This window comes from Callithrix jacchus, chromosome 6 (genome assembly GCF_049354715.1).
Source record: "Callithrix jacchus isolate 240 chromosome 6, calJac240_pri, whole genome shotgun sequence".
NCBI classification, from domain to species: Eukaryota; Metazoa; Chordata; class Mammalia; order Primates; family Cebidae; genus Callithrix; species Callithrix jacchus.
Window position 1 is genome coordinate 153589633 of NC_133507.1, and position 20245 is coordinate 153609877.

Here is a 20245-nt window from a genome sequence, read left to right on the forward strand (position 1 = left end):
GTATGTGCTGGGTGACCTGCAACCTGGAAGCACAGGAAGAGGTGTAGGTTGCATGAGGGGTCCCTTGGGACTCCTCCTCTCCTGAAGGTGGTGGGAGTGGAGAAGTAGCACTCAATGCTTCAGTGTGTTCCGGTTCCTGATTTGGAAACTCTCTGAAACAAACAGTTATTAGGAGCATATTTTTGTCCTAGGATCTAAGTATTTAATATTAAAATCAGCCAGGAAGTTATTTTTAGCCTGCTTTTAAAAAACAAAACAAAAAACTATAGAACCAGCTCTGAATTAATACAACAGAGTTTTGGCCCAAAATGAACACTTAAAAGACATATAGTTCTAAGCTTGGCTTTCTCCATTATTGAAAAAAAGAAAATTTATACTTCCTTCTGTTAAAAATTACAAAGTCCTACTGAATTTAATAATAGAATCCCTGATTATCCTGAAATACAGCTGAAATTTATTTTATTTATTTATTTTTTTTGAGACACTGTAACTACCCAATGGGTTCTTCTCACCCACTATCCAGATAGACCAATTAATCAAGACAGGGGAATTACAATAGAGAAAGAGTTTGATACGTGTGGAGCTGGCTAAAACATGTAGAGTTTTATTATTTCTCAAATCAGCTTCCCCAAAAATTTGGAGGCTGGGGATTTTAAAAGATAGTTTGGCGGGCAGGGGCTAGGGAATGGGGAATGCTGATTGGTTGGGTGGGGGATGAAATCATAGGGAGTTGAAGCTGTCCTCTTGTCCTGAGTCAGTTCCTGGAGGTAGGGTGAGGTGGGGGTAAAGGGGCAGGGGTGCCGCAAGACCAGATGAGCCAGTTTACATTTTTTTTTTTTTTTTTTTAAATAGAGATGGTGTCTTGCTGTGTTGCCCAGGCTGGTCTTGAACTCCTGGGCTCAAGCTGTTCTCCTGCATCAGCCTCCCAAAATGCTGTGATTACAGGCATGAACCACCGCACCTGGCCTAGAATTTTTATAATTATAAATTTTGCACTCATATAAAAGGCGGTTTTAACAGGGTCTTGCTCTGTATCACGCAGGTTGTAGTGCAGTGGTGTAATCATAGCTCACAACAACCTGGAACTCCTGGGTTCAAGTGACCCTCCCACCTTGGCCTCCCGAAGCACCAGGATTACAGGCATGAGCTGCTGTGCCTGGCCTGGTATTTTAAAAATATATTCATGTTGTTTTTTATTTTCAGCAGAAAATTTATTTAGTTAAAATGCTTGTATGGATCTCTTACACAAGTCTCTTACCTCACTAAACGGAGACTCTAGTAAATACTCTGAATATTTTATAAAACTGTGCCAGGCCTGTTAAGGCCTATTACACCTCATTTATGATGCTTCAGCAACTGTATCTTTCCACATCATCATCTTAATAAAAAATATTCAGTTTGAAAATACATTTTCCAGGTAGTTCCTTTGCCTCCCGGGGGAATACTTTGAGGCCTCCCAGTGACCATGGGATTAAAAGACTTGACAGGAAAGCCCTAGAATTCTTGAAGAGCAAGGCTTTTGAAAGATTCATTGTTGTGCAATCTCCCTTTGAAAGAGACCACTTTATCTTGCTCCTAAACATCTATAGGGCAGACATAGCATTTTCTGAAAAGAAATTCTGGGTGATGTAGAAGAACAAATGTAGGTAGGTAATCTAGTATGGGTAGTGTGTAATGTGAAGAATGATAGTTCCATTTTTATGGTTGCCATAACAATCATACAGTTGTGCAAAAAATGTGTATAAGCTTTTATAGAAGGGAGCTGGCACCGTTGTAATGCTTCTTCTCATATCAGAACAACTGTTTTCAGATCTGAAAAATAGGGGTGGCTTAACCCTTCCCCAGTTAGCTCAGCATGTTCCCTGAGAAGGCTCTTTGGAGCTCCAGGGCTGTTGAAATGCATTCACCACTTGCATTTGCATGTTAGCCTGATAAATGGATTGAGAATTAAGGATGATGATCCTTTCAACAGCAGGTTCTGAATTCCTAACTTGGGAATTCAAAGGATGAGAAAAGAAATATATTGTTCCTCAAATAGAAATCTAGGAGAGATGTCTAGACATAATAAATTCCTTGACTTTGTGACTATTCTTAATTCTGTCCACTAGAATTTAAATCCATTAAATGCTGTTCTTTACCCCACTGTGCTTAGTCTCAGATAAAGTCATATTAAAATGTGGTTACCATTTCTGTTTTATTTTTATGTATTAACTATGTCACTTCTGGAAATTGAGAAGCAAATTTTAAAGTGTAGTATATTTAAGTGAAAATGTATTCTCACATATTATTTCTTTTGCTACCATTTTCCTATTTTTATATGTCCTTTCCAAAAGAAAGTACTTGGGACTTGAATTTCTTGGTCATACTAAGGAGGGTCCATTGTGAAGAAACTTTATATCAGAACTCTGGGGCCAGGTGCGGTGGCTCAAGCCTGTAATCCCAGCACTTTGGGAGGTCGAGGTGGGCGGATCACGAGGTCAAGAGATCGAGACCATCCTGGTCAACATGGTGAAACCCTGTCTCTACTAAAAATACAAAAAATTAGCTGGGCACGGTGGCGCGTGCCTGTAATCCCAGCTGCTCAGGAGGCTGAGGCAGGAGAATTGCCTGAACCCAGGAGGCGGAGGTTGCAGTGAGCGGAGATCGCGCCATTGCACTCCAGCCTGGGTAACAAGAGTGAAACTCTGTCTCAAAAAAAAAAAAAGAACTCTGGTTGGGTGTTTTCAGGTTGAAGGTGGGAAGTTTTCAGATTTAGATGTGGTACCTAAAGTGGAGTCATTGTCAACTTAGTCAACCACAGAGAAACTTCTTCTCGTAGGGATTTGGGATAAATTATTACCTTTGCTAAAATGCATCCAGAGTGTTTAAATCTTAAAGTCTGGAATTAAGGGTAGAAGTAGGGGAGATTTCAACTCTCATTGAAATAGAACTTGGTCTAATTGACTTATTTTAACAGCTTCCCTTTTGGTGAATTCCTGTCCCTTTGAGTCATAGCTCTGCAATTCTGTGACCTTTGGCAAGTCACTTAATCCTTCTGGGCCTCAGTTTCCCCTTCCACAAAACGAGAGTAAAAATAATATCCACCATTAATATAATTCTGTCCCTTTAAGGGCCATCTCTAGGAAATAGAGAAAAAAAGTGTTTTTAATGAGAATAAGATTTCTTATATATTGAAGACCCCTAGTATGTTTATGAAATCTCTGAAGATTTTATAAATTTTGTGGAACTTTTTATGCTTTAACTCTTAATACTTTATATTTATGGGCTTAAGTATTTGATCCTTCTGTGGTATTATTTCCTGGAAGCTTACAGACCCTTTGTTTTGTCTGATTTTAAAACTTAATTTGTATTAATCAGTGTTCTCATAGGCTGTTTTAAAGTAACTGCAATCTGATATTTTAAATCTGGATTATAGGTAAACTACTACCAAAGATAAAAGAAGAAAGAGATGTTCAGAGAGAGCTTCGGATAGAGAGACTTTCTGGCTCGGTGGGACTCGGCTGCCCTCATTGCACCCTTAGGCATGGAAAGCTGCATTCTGAACACGAGCAAGCCTAGATTTAAATCTTCTTGGACAGGAAATAAAGGAGTCAGAGACCAAGCCATCTCTGCCCTGCGTACAAACTCTCTTGGTTGAGTTGTGCCCAGTAGTTCAGTGCCTTCAGGTAAACTAACTTGGTGGATTCCAGGCCTTTGCCCAAGTTCTTCTTCCCCAGATAGCCCAGGCCTTACTTCTGCACCTCCTTTGAGTTGTCTTCACGTGCCGTCATCTCGGTGAAGCCTACCTTGTCTATCCTATTCATAACTGTAATCAATACTTTCAGCACCCCTTACTGTACTCTAATGTTTCTTTTTTCCTCCATAGCAATTAATTTCAGTACTTCTATTTTCTATCTCCTCCCCCAGTAGAAATCTTTGTCTGTTCTCAAATGTGCCCCAAACCCCTAGGGCAGTAGATAGCCACTAAATATTTGTCAGGTGAAGCATTTCTTGTCTTTCTCTTGACCACTGATATCTTCTTCACATTGATCTTCCACTGGTTCCTACAACTTGGACTTGTTCTTAACACTAAATAAGTAAAAAATTTTGAAAAAAGCTACAGTTATTCACAGTTATAAACAGTTTAGAAAAGAAAGAAATGGGTATATTTCTTGGAAAAAGTCATGTTTGAAGAGCTGTATGGTATCAGAGGGAGCCAGCTAATTCTTTGTGGCCACAAAGGGCCTGAATTTTGAAGTTTCTCAGAGTCAGATTTCAATTGAGTACATAAAGGTGCTTCCTAACAGGTGGAGCTATCTAATTATTGTCCAATGACGCGGTGGACTCCTTCTCTTGCCTCCCCATCTTAGCTTTCAAGATGTGGGTTTATCTGGGTGCTTGGTTTTTGTTTGGAGGTATTCAGAGGATAAGATTTGGACTAGGACCCCTTCCAATCTGATGATTCTATGATTCCGGTCCCTGAAGTGATACAGATTAATTTATTGGATTTATTGTTAAGTGCAAAAAGCAAAATGGAAAGAGAAATAATAGTATTTGACTATTTGTGTAAGAAAGAAGAGAAAATGAGGAAAAAGCATCTATATATCTATCTGTTTATCAATGAATCAATCAATCAAAAAGGAAAACAAACACAGAAAGGGTAAACCAGAAAATGATAAAAATAGTTATTTAGAGAGGAGAAGTAAGAGTAGGGGAAGGATAGAGATGGGAATGAGATTTCTCTGGGTATACTAACTTTTGAACCATTTAAAGTTTTAAATGTTCACTAATATAATCTAAAAGGTGGTAAAAGCAAAATTTCTAAAATTGAAATCAAACAAAAACAAATGGGCCTAATGTTTGTCAAATGTATAGCATCAGCACCTACAGAACAAAGAATTCAAGTAACTTTTAAGCCCATAGTGAGTATATTCTAAGGATAAAACACCAAAGAAGTCAAACTTAATAGACTGGTTGCTGTGAATGGTTTTGGCATTGTAATTCTGAAACAGTGTTGAATATCAAGGCCACTGGGACCTGGGAAAAGAAATATGTAAATATGGAATGGAGGAGTTAAGAACTTTATGGTATTAGATTTCAGTTGGGGATATCCATATGAACTCAAGATTTTTAAACAGTATTTAGGTTGAACCACATGAAATGGCCAGTTTTTAGGCTACAAATAGTCAAATATTAGCAATTTCCTGTGATTCAACCCAATATTTTCTAACTCTGCTTGCGTAAAGGGACTAGAGGCTCTAGAGGTGGCTCAGTGGTAATGAGCATATCTTGTGCCCCATCCTGGTTTCTAAATGCCATTGCCACCAGAAGGAATTTGGGCTCCTTAGGGAAGTAGGTGATTATAAGCTTTGGGCAGGGATTGTACGAGGACTTGCCGCAGGGTTACAGGGGCTCACTTGAAAGGGCTCCCACCAGCCTAATTTGGGACAATTTATGTTTCAAAAAGAATGTAGTGGTAATGGATTATAGTGCAGTGAATTTTTTTTTTTTCAAATTAATGAATTTGTAATGATGCTAAAAAAAAAAAAAAAAAACACTGGGGGCAGGAAAAACTTCTTTTACTAGAAGACAGCCAGCAAATGTAGGAGATATTATAGGATTAGCAAACATTTTACAATTTACGAGGCTGTGATTCATTCAGGCAAAAGTCAAGTCATCTGGATGCTAAAACCATTGACCAAAAGGTTTTTTGAGATGGAATCTTGCTCTGTTGCCCAGGCTGGAGTGCAGTGGTGCGCTCTCGACTCACTGCAACCTCCACCTCCCAGGTTCAAGTGATTCTCCTGCCTCAGCTTCCTGAGTAGCTGGTATTACAGGTGCCCACCACTACGCCTGGCTAGTTTTTTGTATTTTTAGTAGAGATGGGGTTTCACCCTGTTTGCCAGACTGGCCTCAAACTTGTGACCTCAGGTGATCTGCCCAGCTCGCCTCCCAAAGTGCTGGAATTACACGTATGAGCCACACTGCACCCAGCCCCACAAGGGTTTTTGAGAACAAGATATTCACATGATCTCTAAGTCTCTTTCCATAGGTTACTTACTATTTACAAAGGGTAAAACATAGCCTTAACATACACAGTTAGTCTAATCTGGCAACCTAACAGTTTGTGCCTTCTGAAGGTATGCACACCATCACCTGTGAAAATTTGAGCCCAAAGCGTTCACCATGAATCTAGTCAAGCCTTTTAACCCAACTTTTCATTTATAGTAAATACAGAGGAGATTAATTTTGTCACATTTGGTTTATTTCTGTGTATCCCTTTCTTCCTCCTTCTGTGAGGAAACAATCTAATAAATCGAGAACATGAGATGCTTTACAAGACAACTGACCTGGACCCTTCAAAATAAAAAAGCATGTCATATTTGAAAAACAAAAGATAGTTGGACAAGAAATAGGCTCAAGAGACATAACTACCAAATACAGTGTGGAAACTTTGATTAGATCCTGGATCAGGAGGAAAACCAAAAGTAAAAGAGACTTTTGGGAACAACCAAAGATGTTTAAATATGGTCTATGAATTCGGTGATATGAAAGTATTAATCTTCTTGGCGGTGGTGTTAGTGTTGTGTTTCTGTAGAAGAATGCCTTTAGTCTTGGACAGTGTTAAAGTATGGAGAGGGAAAGTATTGCCATCTCTGCGACATGCTTCTCAGTAGTTCAGATGTCAGAAATAAACACACAGAACAACCAGCTAGACATTGGAAGGGAGGGATGGAAGGAGGAAAAAGGTAAAGCCAGTATAGCAAAATGTTGAATTTGATGAATCCTGATGAAGGGTATATGGATGTTCATTTTATTATTCTTTGAACTTTCCTGAAAGTTTGACATTCTTCAAATGAAAATTGAGTGGAAGAAAATTAATTTGAATGTATTTTCTGGGTTTAAACCATGGCTTTCTTGACCCATCTCTTGATCTCTGGCTCCCACAGTCCCATACCTGTCCTGTCCTTTGTCCTCTGCTTTAGGATGTCTTTATTTTTAAAATATAAAAAGAGGCATACGGGCTGGGCATGGTGGCTCATGCCTGTAATCCTAGCACTTTGGGAGGTCGAGGCGGAAGGATCATGCGATCAAGAGATCGAGACTATCCTGGTCAACATGGTGAAACTGTCGCTCCTAAAAATACAAAAATTAGCTGGTCATGGTGGTGTGCACCTGTAGTCCCAGCTACTCAGAGGATGAGGCAGGAGGATTGCTTGAACCTGGGAGACAGAGGTTGCAGTGAGCCAAGATCACACCACTGCACTCCAGCGTGGTAACAGAGCGAGACTCCATCTAAAAAACAAAAAATGACAAAAAAAAAAAAAAAAAAAAAGGCATAGAACGATGACAGGTTCATTGGACCAGTGAGTAAAGGGTTGTATTGGGGGGACCATTTCAGTCTGTTTGGATTAAGTTTTGTCACTATCCTTAAAAAAATAAAAGAACTTAATAACCACATTCACTTGGTGTAGAATTTTGCTAAAGCTTGAGTTGACCTTTCTGAGGACCTGAGGTTAGAAACCCCTGGTGAAAAGGATCTGTCCACAGTGCTGCCCATTTCTTTCTGCTGGCCATGTGGCCCCATTAAGTGTCACTTCACCACTGAGTACAATGAGGCTGGGGAGGTGGAGGCAAATGGACTAAGGTCACTTTCTGCTCTAAACAGATTATAGACTTTTCCTGTTCTGAAAAATTTGTGATTTGCGTTCGCTTACTTTGTGTGAGTAGAAGTGAGTGAAAGAGTATTATGATATTTGCAACTACCATCAAAAAAAAGAAAAGGCACAGCCCCACTGAAACAAGGGGACAACCCAGGTTTGAATGATTATTCCGGCTCCATGAAATGGAGGCTAAGATGAATTCAGCATCTGATTGTTCTGAAATGTCCAGTACCCATCTAGTTGGGCTCTCTACAGTGGTACACTTGGGAACACATCCTGGTGGGTAAAGGATCCAGCTCTTCAGTTGTTTATCCTTCTACGATTTACATAAAATTTGCTGATTTCTATATAACCTGTGATGCCATCTGATCTAAGAAAGTGTTGGACTAAAAGTTTTATTCTTTATCCACTTAAGGTTATTTCTTAATTTTTTTTTCCATTTCTTTTCACCCATTCTTCATCATTGACCCAGATCCTCTTCCCCAGAATTGCTTGCTAGCAAGGAGACAGACCCAGAGTCACGGACAGTGGAGGGCCGCTATAAATTTTGTTAATCTGGAAATGGTCCCTGAACCACAGTTTGTAAAACACTATTTTATGAGAAAAGAAGATGGGATGAAGACAGAAAAGGACACTCTTGGAAACAATAACACTGTGGTGTGACCACAGGATTGAATGCCAAGAAGTCATGAGTTCTAATCTTAAATGTATTTCCCAAGACACAGTGGCAAAATTGAATGGAAAAGTGCTCCACAAGAGCCCTTTGGTCATTTTTTGATTCATCTGTCCATCAGCTATTCATTGTATATGTGCCGTCAATGTGTTGGAAGGGATGTAAAGACAGGCCAATATCATTATCAGACACGATACTGGTTTCCAGCCTGTCATAGAGATAAGACATGTCCATAAGTGGCCACCAATATGTCAGAGACAGTGGCTGTTGCCATCAGAGAGGGGCAGTTTGCTGGCATGGGTAGGGTGGGTGGAGAGAGGTGGTTTCCATTCTGTGGGGCCATGAGGGCTTACTGGAAAAAAGATGGCATTGCAGCCAGGCCTTTAACTGCAAGGTAGGTCTTAGACATTGGAGATTGGTAGAGTAAGTAACCCAGTATAGGAACAGCACAAACAACGTTTCAGAGAGTAGAGGGTATAGAGGAGAGTTTAGCACACGAGGGACAGATGGGGAGCATGCAATCTAACTGGAAAAGTACAGGTTGGGTCTGGGTCATGAAGGGCTTTAAATCTTAAGCTGACTTTCTATTTTTCTCGGTAAGGAGTTGATGAAGGTTTTTGACCAATGCATGCTTTAGGATGCTTAATCTGGCAGCATCTGCAACCTTGGGGAGAGCAGTTTCTGTGATGTGGTAGGGGCCACGGCCAAAATCCAGCGAGGTGAATAATGACAGAGTGGTGAGTAAATGTTGCTGTGGTGACGAGGCAGCTTCTTCCAGCTTAAAGGAGGTAGAGATATTAACACCTTGAGGAACCTGAGAGTGCAGGCTCAGAGGAAGAGTGTGAGTGACAAAGGAACAGAAATTACTTCTATGCTTTTGTTATTTCCTAGGGTTCTTGGTGAGGTCTTAAGGGATTATAGAAGGCTTTTGCTTACTCTTCATGTGTTCATTCCCAGACCAATGGCTTTGGGTTATACAGTCTTAGAAGTTTTCTTTCTCTTTAAAAAGTTCTCCTAAGCCCCTTGGTCACGTGCCTTCAGAAATTTTGGTTACATAACTTTGCTCTGAGTTGGAATTCTGCAGCCTCATGAACTGGAGTCTCATTCTTTCCCTCCCCCACCTGGTACTTTATTTTCTGTGGGTCAGGGTTAGCTTCTTTCTAACCATTGTTGCGGAACTCTTTAAATATTTGGTCTCACAGGTTCTAAAAGCTGGCAGGCCAGGCTGCTCCCTGCAGGTTGTGAGACCACAGCCTTCCAGAAAAGGAGCCAGTAAAATCCCAAGCATGTTAACAGAGTGTGACAGCTGCATGGTGCACCGCCCCACTCACCCTCAACCCTGCCCCACAGGGCTGGGCTCCCAAGTGCTGAGGCCAGCAGCTCCTAGCCACTGCGGCTTCAAGCAGGAGCCCTCATGCAGCACATCGTGGCAGATTCCTAATTGCGGTGATGACAACAGATTAAATCACTGGCTCTCAGCACTGAGGACTGGGGTTTGTCAGGGTCACTCACCATTCCTTTGCTTCTCCCAATTTTCCACAGTGAGAGAGCAAGCTTGGATTCTGCCGCTACAGTACAAATGCCTTCTGAAAGCCCTCTGAGTTTGACTGCCTAGAGGTTCATTCCCTGGGTAGTCTAGGCTGCTGCTTTCTTTCTTGCAGCATCCCCTCAACACATGATTCTCTAATGTTGTAATCCCTCAATATGCATATGTATGTAGTAATACTCTGCTTTTATCCGAAAATCTTTTAAGGCAATTTACAGACATATATAATACAATAAATTTGTTGTTGTTATTGTTTGTTTTTTGAGACAGGGTCTTGCTCTGTTACCTAGGCTAGAATGCAGTAGTGTGATCTCAGATTATTGCAACTTCTGCTTCCCAGACTCAAGCAATTCTCCTTCTACTACTAACTGGAAGTAATAGTAGACTACTCCTACTTCTCAGGAGTAGTCTCCGAAGTAGCTGGGACTACATGTTCATGCCACCACACCAGCTAATTTTTGTATTTGTTGTAGAAACAGGGTTTCACCGTATTGCCCAGGCTGGTTTTGAACTCCTGGACTCAAGCAGTCTGCCCACCATGGGAAGTGCTGGAATTATAGCCATGAGCCACTGTGCCAGCAAGTTTTTTAAACATTAGGAAATGGGGCAAAAGGAACACATGAGTAGGAAAATTAGGCACAGCCAGGATAAGGGTTAGTTCACAATGTGCAAACTATAAATAAAATCTTCTCGAGGCAAGTTGGGAAGGTTTTCTGAGTCTCCTAGCAGCCAGAGCAAAAAGGAAAACATTTTAAAGTTTATTTATTTTATTTTTTACAGCAGACAGTTCATATAGCTAAAGGGGAAACCACCAAGGATAAAATTTGTGTGTCTGTAAGATGTAGATTGTCACGGGAAGAGTGTTTCCTTACACTGCATTACCTTTCCCTGTAAGTGCACTCTATAAAAGGACACTGCACTGTCAATTGGGCTCTTGTTCTCCCCAATCCCCTACAGTGATAATACAGTCATTTGCTTGACTTCTTGCGGTGTACCTCAGGGTAAGCTTGGTGGCAAAGCCCTAAGTAGGACAAGGGCACTACGGGAGGCCTGTGCCGAGCATTCAGTGTGGTTCTACATGTCTCCGAAGGTGCTCCCTTGAGGAACCTTGGTTCTGGGAGATGCTGTCCCACAAAGAGGTGCTGGGAGCAAACGAATCAGGCAAGAACTGTTGATACTGGCCTATTAAAGGCTCCTCGAAGTCCTACAATTAAGAAATCAGCCCAGTATTTCCTAAACTGATTTAATCACAAGACCTTTTTTTAAAAGATTAAAACACTTAATTGGCACTTTCAGACATATTGAGCTAAAACGGGTCAGCAAACTTCCTGGGAAGGGTCACATAGTAAATATTTTGGGTGCAATTTGAATTTCCACAGTCATTTTTTATGTCACAAAATGGTATTCTTCTTTTGACTTTTTATTTATTTATTTATTTTTGAGACAGAGTCTCTCTCTGTTGCCTGGCTGGAATGCAGTGGCGTGATCTTGGCTCACTGCAGCCTCCACCTCCCAGGTTCAAGCTATTCTTCTGCCTCAGCCTCCCAAGTGGCTGGAACTACAGGCACATCCCACCATGCTCAGCTAATTTTTATATTTTTAGCAGAGATGGGGGTTTCACCGTGTTGGCCAGGATGGTCTTGATCTTTTGACCTCGTGATCCCCCAACCTCAGTCTCCCAAAGTGCTGAGATTACAGGTGTGAGCCACTGCGCCTGCCAACTTTTTATTTTTCAGTCATTTAAAAATGCAAAAACTTCTCATCTTACACATCATTCACAAGCAGGTGGCAGGCCAGATTTGGCCAGTGTGATATGGTTTGCGGACTCCTGATCAGGAGTAATGTTTCGGTGGCTTACCCTTCCAGCAAGCAAGCCTTCCTGAGTGCTGTTCATCAGGTTCCATTTTGATTTAGACTTTCATGTTTCTGGTTTACCAGCAGATTAAAAATTTTTAAAGGTAACAGAAAGTTGGTTTGAGTCCTTACATGTAGGCTAGTCTAGGATTTTCCATAGAAAGCAGTTGTGAGTCCTCTCTCAAAGAAGACATTTACAAACTAACAAAGTCTTACTCAGTCACGTATGGTTGGATCAACTTCAAGCTGGAAATGTCTTAGTGGCATTATCATTTATTCACTGTATCTGTAGAAATGAAAGTCTCAAAGCACCCAGAGACAGTTTAAGAAAAGAAAACTTCCTAGTCAACTCTCCAAGTAACCTAGTAAACTATAGCTTCTACCCCCAACCAAGCTGGTGGAGTTCTTTTTTATTTTGGCCAGGGGAACAATTTTTGGCTTTTTATGATGTCATTATGATGAAAGAAGCAGCAGCAAACATTCCTACTACCATGTCTGACTTTTTAGCTGCAGTTATACAAGTATTTTTTATTGAGTACTCAGTGTATATAAAACATTTGGGTAGGTTTTATGGGAGATATCAAAAGGAGAAAGAAGTAGATACTTCCTTCTTTTCCTTGTGAGCCAAGTTCAAGATCTTCATCAATTACAGCACATTGCTGTGGTGCCAGGTCTGATTTCACCTCCTGGGCGCTTCCTGTTACCATCCATCTGTTCATTCAACAAACACATCTGAGATGCAGCCTCTGTTCAAGGCTCTGGGAACACAGCCCTTGGAGCATGCATTCCAGGAGATCAGTGTTTCTCTTCTCCTCTGGCACTCTTGCTTACAACCTCTTTTATATAGTGGAACCAAAATTATTTCTACATATCGTGAGGCTTCAACCTTCATGTTTCCCACACTGTGTGTGACTCTTCCTCGAAATATTTAGTGGGAGAGTGGGTCTCCTGATTAACCACCCTTTCTGGGGTCTGTACTCTAAATGTTCTTGTTCCCTCTACCTGAGTGGTACTCACCCTCCTTGGCCCTATTTTCTTAGCGTCCAGTGGAGACATAGTTTTTTACCAGATTTATAATCTTAAAGCCATTAACTCTATTAAGCCAAATGCATCTTGTAACAAGTGTTACAGATAGCTAAATACATGTACAAGCAATAATATATATCTGATCAATTGTTTTTTGATTGAGGAAGATTCTCTACCGTGTTTATTTTTTCCATTTGCAAGAGTAATATTCAATTGCAGTGAAAATTTTTTAAAATATGAAAAAGTACACATTAAAGGCAGAAAAATTAATCCATAAATCTAGCACCCATCAATCAACCCTATGAATATTTAACATATATTTTTTACTTTTCTTGATTTGAAAAATCACATTAATTTTTTTAGACTAAACAATAAAATTAACCTTTATTTGCTGTATGTAAAATTCTGTGAATTTTAAGACATGTATGGATTTAGTTCCACTCGTCCTGCTGTCCCACACAAGCATACCTTTCCTATCCCTGGCAACCACTGATCTGCTTTCTGTCTTATGTCTGTTTTCTTTTCTTTTTTTTTTTGAGACCAAGACCAAGTCTCACTCTGTTGCCCAGGCTGGAACATAGTGGCACAATCTTGGCTCACTGCCTCCCGGGTTCAAACAATTCTCCTGCCTCAGTTTCCTTAGTAGCTGGGACTACAGGCAGGTGCCACCATGCCCAGCTAATTTTTGCATTTTTAGTAGAAACGGGGTTTCACCATGTTGTCAAGTCTGGTTTTGAACTCCTGACCTCAGGTTGTTCGCCCACCTTGGGCTCCCAAAGTGCTTTGTTTTCTTTTTGAGAGTGACTCTTTCACTCAGTCTAATACCTTTGAGATTCATTCAGGCTGTTGCATTTATGAATAATTTGTTACTTTTTGTTGCTAAGTACTGTTCCATTATGGGGGTGTACCACAGTTTGGTTATCCATTTACCATTAAAGATTACTTTTTGGGCTGGGCATGGAGCTCACACCTGTAATCCCAGCACTTTGGGAGACCAAGTTGAGAGGATCACTTGAAGCCAGGAGTTTGAGACCAACATTTGACATTCTGAAATTCTGAAGTGTCTTAAAATTAATGTATATATTTAATGTGGTGGGGTTTTTATTTCTCCAAAAGCTGTTAGAGAATTGATGATGCATCATATAATTAATACTGTCTTAGGATCAAAGTATTGTGGTTAGGATTAGAGAGGGCTGTTGCGAATAATTAGGAGTAGGGAAAGTGGACAGTTAAGAGTCAGATAGAGAAAGGCCCCAAGAGCTTGTGGCAGGCCAGTGCTAAAGCAGCTTGGCAGCCTCTGAAGACAGGGTCTCGCTCTGTTGCCCAGGCTGGAGTACAGTGGCCCAATCGAAGCTCACCAATGCCAAGGAAGTTTTGAACAGAGGGACAACACCAGGGAAGAAGTCTTCACGAACAAAGCCTGTCTTACCATGGTTAGCACCAGCATGGCCAACATCATTGGTGTTGATGAATCAGGAAAAGACAAAGAAATGGTGGCAGTGCACCGCTAGTACTGGATGGAGTGGAGGAAGAACTTAGGAAGCAGTGAGCACTGACTAGAGAGTATGGCATGAGGGTAGAAGGGCAGTTGCTGCTGAATACCCCAATCTCCAGGCAGTACCCAGGCAGGGAAGGCCGGAAGTATGGAGAACCAAGGACAGCCACTGCCAAAATCTTTAGTTGTTTACATGGGAATGGGTGGGTTGAGCTGGGCATGCGAAACTATAAAACAGAATAAAAATGTCTGGGAGTTTCACATGTTAAGAGTGTGATGTTTGTAAGGATACTGACAAAGATGAAATGGGCACATGGTATACTTGGTATGAGCTTGGTTGAAGTACACAGTTATTCTGTGGAAACAAACTGTGATTTGGGCTGTTTCCAGGTAAACTTATATTATGTTTAACTCCACAGCCCAGAGTTTTTTTTAGAAGCTCATTGTTGGGTCTCATCCCCCTGTATCACAAGTCAGATGACTTATTCTTTGCCGTATTCCCATTTTTTCAACATAGGAGAAGGAGCAGTAAATTATCTTCATAGAGATCCTTAAAGGATAGCTTCCCATCAGCCACTGGGGAAGGATATTTTAACAAAGTGTAAATTGAAGATTAATTTACCAAAGTAACTTGCCCTTCTTGTTGTCTAACTCTTCTTGAGAAGCCTCATTCATGGAAGCAGCCTCATTCTCACCCACCCACATCTCTTATGGCTTGGGGTGAAGGAGAAGTAGGTGCCATTTCACACAGAGGAAGAGAAAGTCACTCACCCATTTGTCTCTTCCCAGTCTTAACATTTATAGCTAAGATCTCGTTCTCAGAGACTTAATAGAAGTTACTTTTCACTTTCACTAACAGAGCATATATGCAAAATTTGCTGTTCTTTAAAGCTGTACTATGTGGGGTGAAGTTGTTATTTGTGGCCCTGCTAATTATTTCTTCTCTCTTTCCTAGAAAAGACTGTATCTTCACCATTGACCCATCAACTGCCCGAGACCTTGATGACGCCCTCTCCTGCAAGCCACTCGCTGATGGTAGGATGGAGATTTCTATAGCATTCTGGGTAGCAGACAGTTTGCATGCCTATGTGGTTTGCCTGGCTGCCCTGTGCTCCCTAGGCCACATCCTGTGCAAAGCTAGGTTTGCTTTATGCCTGAACTTGCCATAGGCCTCTGAGCCTTTACAACTACGTGACCTTAAGATTGTGTTCCTGTGCTGACATTGGCGAGTGTGAGAATGAGAAATGTTCTCTCACTAGACTCTTCTTGGGCCTCAGAAGGGGCAACAGTGAGTGCAAAAGAATGAATTTCAAGCCTTGGCCCTTCAGATAGTTCTAGTGTTGGCATAAGGTATCACAGAAAGAAAGCTCCTAAGGGCTCTGCTTGGGAGAGACATAGGGTTCTTTACCTGAATTTAACACCAAATAAGGTTATCAAAGGGGTACTCTTCAAAGGCATGCTCCCTGGTGGGCAGCAGGAACACCTTCCCTGAGAAATGCCTTTCCAGGGCTGAGCTGGAGAAGTTTGGGCTGCTCCCGGTAGGTTTTCATCTATCCAGGAGGTTGAAAAAGGCAAACTGTAAGGGCTCTTTAAACATTCTTTTGGGATGTTGCTGAGCAGGTAAAAGTGGGATTGAGGCCAGTTGTCTTTGGAAATTACAGTTGGAGGAAGGGAATGCAATAATTGAGTCTCAAAGGAAAAATGTATAGAATATGAGAAAAGTGAATCCTCCCAATCCCCTCCCCTCCGGTCCCGTCCTCTCCCCTCCCCTCCACTCCCCTCCCCTTCCCTCTCTTTCTTTTCCTTTCCTTCTTTCCTTTCTTTCTTTTCTTTCTTTCTTGTCTCACTCTGTTGCCCAGGCTGGAGTATAGTGACATGATCCTGACTCAGTGCAGTTTCAGTCTCTGAAGCTCAGGTGATCCTCTCGCCTCAGCCTCTCAAGTATCTGAGACTACAGGTGTGCGCCACCAAGCCTGGCTAATATCTTGTATTTATGGTAGAGATGGGGTTTCACCATGTTGCCCAGGCTGGTCTTGAACTCCTGGGCTCCAGTGATCCATCTACCTCAGCTTCCCAAAGTGCTGGAATCACAGGCGTCAACTGCCATGCCCAGCACCCCAATCCCTTTTCTAATGCCCAGATGTGCTGCCTCTAGTATTTACCTACTTCTTGCCACTCTCTAGGATGGCTTCTGGGTGACTGCTTTGGCTTCAGTCATTCTCAGAGATGACCTTGGCACTAACATGGCCTTTGACATTTTCCCAAAGAGGATATCCAGCCTTGCAGTTTCAGTCTGCCACCAAGTGTTGATGGCCCAGTGACCTAGTCTTTTAAAACATTGCAAAGATATTAATATCTCCCCATGACACAGAACTCCATAGGTTCAGTATGTAAACTCTTCTCTACTATAATAGATAGTGAAGCTTAGTAGATAGAAGGCATCATTGCCTAAAACTGTTTTTGTCTTCCTTGAAACTATGGGCAAGATTGCTCAATAGTTTCTTTTCTTTTTAAAAATTCATTAATTAATTGATTGATTTTTAGAGGCAGGGTCTTATCCTGTTGCCCAGGCTGGAATGCAGTGGCTCACTGCAGCCTTGAACTCCCAAGCTCAAGCAATCTTCCTGCCTTGGCTCCCCAGAGCATGGGCCACTGTGCCCAGCCTCAATATTTTCAACTAAAGAAAACTGAAAGAAAGATAAAGCATAACAAAAGAAAAGGTCCCCTGGAAATTGTAGAGAAATTATATCTTTTTAAAATCCAGAATTGAAGCAGCCTACTTTAAAAAGCAAGTACTGGCTTGATTTCTTACATTCTTAGCAGTCTCCTCTGCATGCAGAGGCTTAGGCATACCTGCCCGGCACATGCCACTTCCCCGAGCCACAGTATGAAAAGTGCCCCTAGGCTGAAAGCCGGGTGAACTTGGACCTCATTCCTCATATTTCCCTTCCCTCTAGGTTCACAGCTCTGCTGTTTATGTAATGCTTGGACATGATTGCTTCATTTATTTTGTCCAGTTTCATAGTTGATAATAGCAGAAGGATACATCTACTACCTGTTCCTCTGTCTCAGCTGGCCTGGAACGCTGCACCTTGCAGGGACTCCAGGGAGCAGGCACATATCCTGCCCCATTCACTGCATACACTGCGGTTTTATATCTAGGGTACAAGGGTATCAGCAGAGGTTTCGTAGAGGAAGTGGACAAAGATATGGTGGGAAAGATAGACTGGGGACAAATTTTCAGACCAAATAATGTTTTTTGTTCGTTAAGACAATGGAAAGCCAAGCAGATGTCATTCAGCAAGAGAGCATTCAAAAAGAGGAAAAGAATTTCGCACTGCAAGGAAAAGGAGAGAAGGTAGAGGCCAGGAGATGAGTCAGAGAAGCATTGCAGTAATTATGGACCTGGACTAGATGGTAGCGAAATCAGTGGGGGGATTGGGGTGGGAAGGAAAGAAGTGAGAAAGTGATAATGACAGAAGAATCTGTGGAAATGGATGGTGAGGTTGAGGGAGAGGAGTCCAGGATGGTGCCAGGGTTTCAACCTGGATGACCAGGAGTTAGAACTCGTAAGTTAGAAATGGGAATCAGAAGCACAGGCTGGTTTGGGAGAGAGTATGTGGGCATGGAGTTGTCTGTCTGATGATATTTATGTTAGTTACTGCAGATTCTTTGTAGAGGAGCTGAGGGATGTGTAAATAAGCTAAATGGATGCAGCCCATGGAACTATATACAAAGAACCCTGGAGGAAAGGAAGCAATGCACCAAAATGCAGTGATTTTATTACAATGATAGGATCATAAGTGATTTTTTTTCTTTCTGTAATTTCCAAATTTTTATAATGTGGCAATAATAGTTTTATAATGAAAAAAATTTTGTAATAAAAAAATATGAGGTGCCAGAAATCACAGGCTGTTCAGTAGCCTACTGCACCAGGTGATCAGATACCTCCCATCTGCTTCGTTTTTCCTGCATTCCAAAGTAGTTTGGTGGAACAGCAGAAAAAGGACATGGAAAAGGAGTCAGGGAAGACTCTGAAAAGGCCTGAGTTGGTCAGTCAAGCAGTTTTATGGTGGCACTTCTACAGTTGGCCTTTGTGACAGCAGTTTCTGCCAGGACCATTCATCCAAGGAATTGAAAAGGGAAAGGCAATTCCAATTTGGATTGGGGTGAGGTTGGCTAAGTTCAGGTTGAGGTAGTTACCAGTTTAGGTCAATTCTTGCTTAGGGGGAAAAATGTTTAATGTTTCAAAAAACAAATAGTGTTTTCTAGGACTATTTATATTATTTGTAGTTTTTTTTTTTTTTTTTTAAAGAAACTGTAAAGTTTAACTTTCCTGTGGTCTCATTAAAATTATTTGAATGACCATTCTGTGAAAAGCAGACAAATATAACATATCTAGTCCTCACTTTCCCTTTTGGTAGAGTTCAGATGTACTCCCAGGACTTGTTACCAGTGTCTATCAGATGAGACACTCCAATGATCAATTCATCAAATCACAGCGACCACCTGTCTACCAGTAGATCATAATTCATTTGAAGGCTGAGGAGGGGGTGCCACCTATCTTCATGAAATCTCAGCTTGGAAGGGATTCTACTAGTCATCCAACCTGGTAATTCTCCACTTTTCTTAGCCTAAAAGCACACTTCAGGAGAACACTCCCATGAGCATTATCCAGCAATGTGGAGTTTTTCACCTTCGTTCAAGAAAATATTTAATAATGTAAGTGAATAGGAGTGGTGTTATAGTGATAACCCAGAATCTAGAGACAGTAAATCATATGCCTCAGTTTTTTTTTAAAATTATTCTTTAAGTTCTGAGGTACATGTGCAAAACGTGCAGGTTTGTTACATAGGTGTACACGTGCCATGATGGTTGGCTCTATCCATCACCCCATCATCTACATTAGATCTCAGTGTTTTATTATCATAACAGATCACTTGCAGCATACCTCACAGCTGACCTCACCCCTCAAGTGTGGGAGTGCCACAGTTGTCAGATCACACTCTGGTTTTTGAATTACCTCCACTGCATTCACTTATTGAGTGTCCAGATTGCATTTGAACTTTCTACCTTAAAGGCAATTCATTCTGCCTTAAGATTGCTTGACTGTTAGGAAATCTTTCCCTGTAATGATCTGAAACACTGCTCTCTTCCTATAGTTTTCCACTCATTAGTCCCACTTATGCCTCTTGGGACCCCATAGAATAAATCTAGTGTCTCATGTGACCACCTGTCAGTTACTAGATAACAGTTATCATGTGTCTTCTGAGTCATAAATTCTCAACTTAGCATCCTAAATATTCTTTGGTGTCCAGCGGGTTATGATGTATTAGTCCATCCCTCATGTCATGGAGTCACTTCTGCTCTTATGAAGTCTGAAGTACATAGCTGCCTGTATCCAGACTTTGTCTCCCCGGCTGTCAGGGCCTGCTGGCTCTCTCCTTGCCAGTTCCTCCTTATTGGGCAGAACTGGGTTTGGAGTAACAGCTACCCATTCTCTTCAGCTAATCAAGCATTGTGGCTTTGCCTTAGTCTCTGAGGGAAAATTGTCAGCCTGACAAGCTTTGACCTTTATTCAGCTTTTCGTTGATTCAGGCTCCCAGCAGATCCTACAGGAAATTGAACTTCCCTTCTCCAGCATCTTGTTTCTCTAAAGTCGTATTCTTTAATGTGTTCTCTGCTGTTGAACTTCCAGAGTTACCATAGCCCGGCCTTAGAAACGAATGAATGGGAATGGGAATGATGGCTAATGGGTGTCAGTTTCTTTTTGGGTGATGAAAATATTCTGGAATTAGATAGTTGATAGTTGCACAACTTTGTGGACATGCCAAAAACCACTGGGGTAAAAGAGTGAGTGAATAAATGAATGGGAAGAAATAAACATACCCACTCATCCTTGAGGCTTTCTGGAAATTGGAGTTTACACCTTAACCACAATTTAGCAGAGGTCTTTATGGAATGCCCAGCTGGATATCATAGTCACATCCCTTGTGTCCATCTCTCCT

The 20245-nt window shown here is 41.4% G+C and overlaps 1 protein-coding gene across 18 annotated transcripts in view; it reads left to right on the forward strand.

Annotated features, from left to right (window-relative positions):
• Nucleotides 1–20245, forward strand: part of DIS3L2 (DIS3 like 3'-5' exoribonuclease 2) — a 385922-nt gene that overhangs the window by 225686 nt on the left and 139991 nt on the right. For 17 of the 18 annotated variants that reach the window (XR_013519159.1, XR_004744905.3, XR_013519158.1 and 14 more), the window contains one exon: nucleotides 15193–15272. Coding sequence is in view for 13 of the 18 variants with exons in the window: in XM_054258039.2 (XP_054114014.1) it covers nucleotides 15193–15272 (80 nt within the window). In the remaining 5 variants the exon portion in view is untranslated. Of the gene's footprint in view, nucleotides 1–3415; nucleotides 3666–15192; nucleotides 15273–20245 lie in introns of all 18 variants that reach the window. The other variant, XR_004744906.3, reaches the window with a different exon arrangement.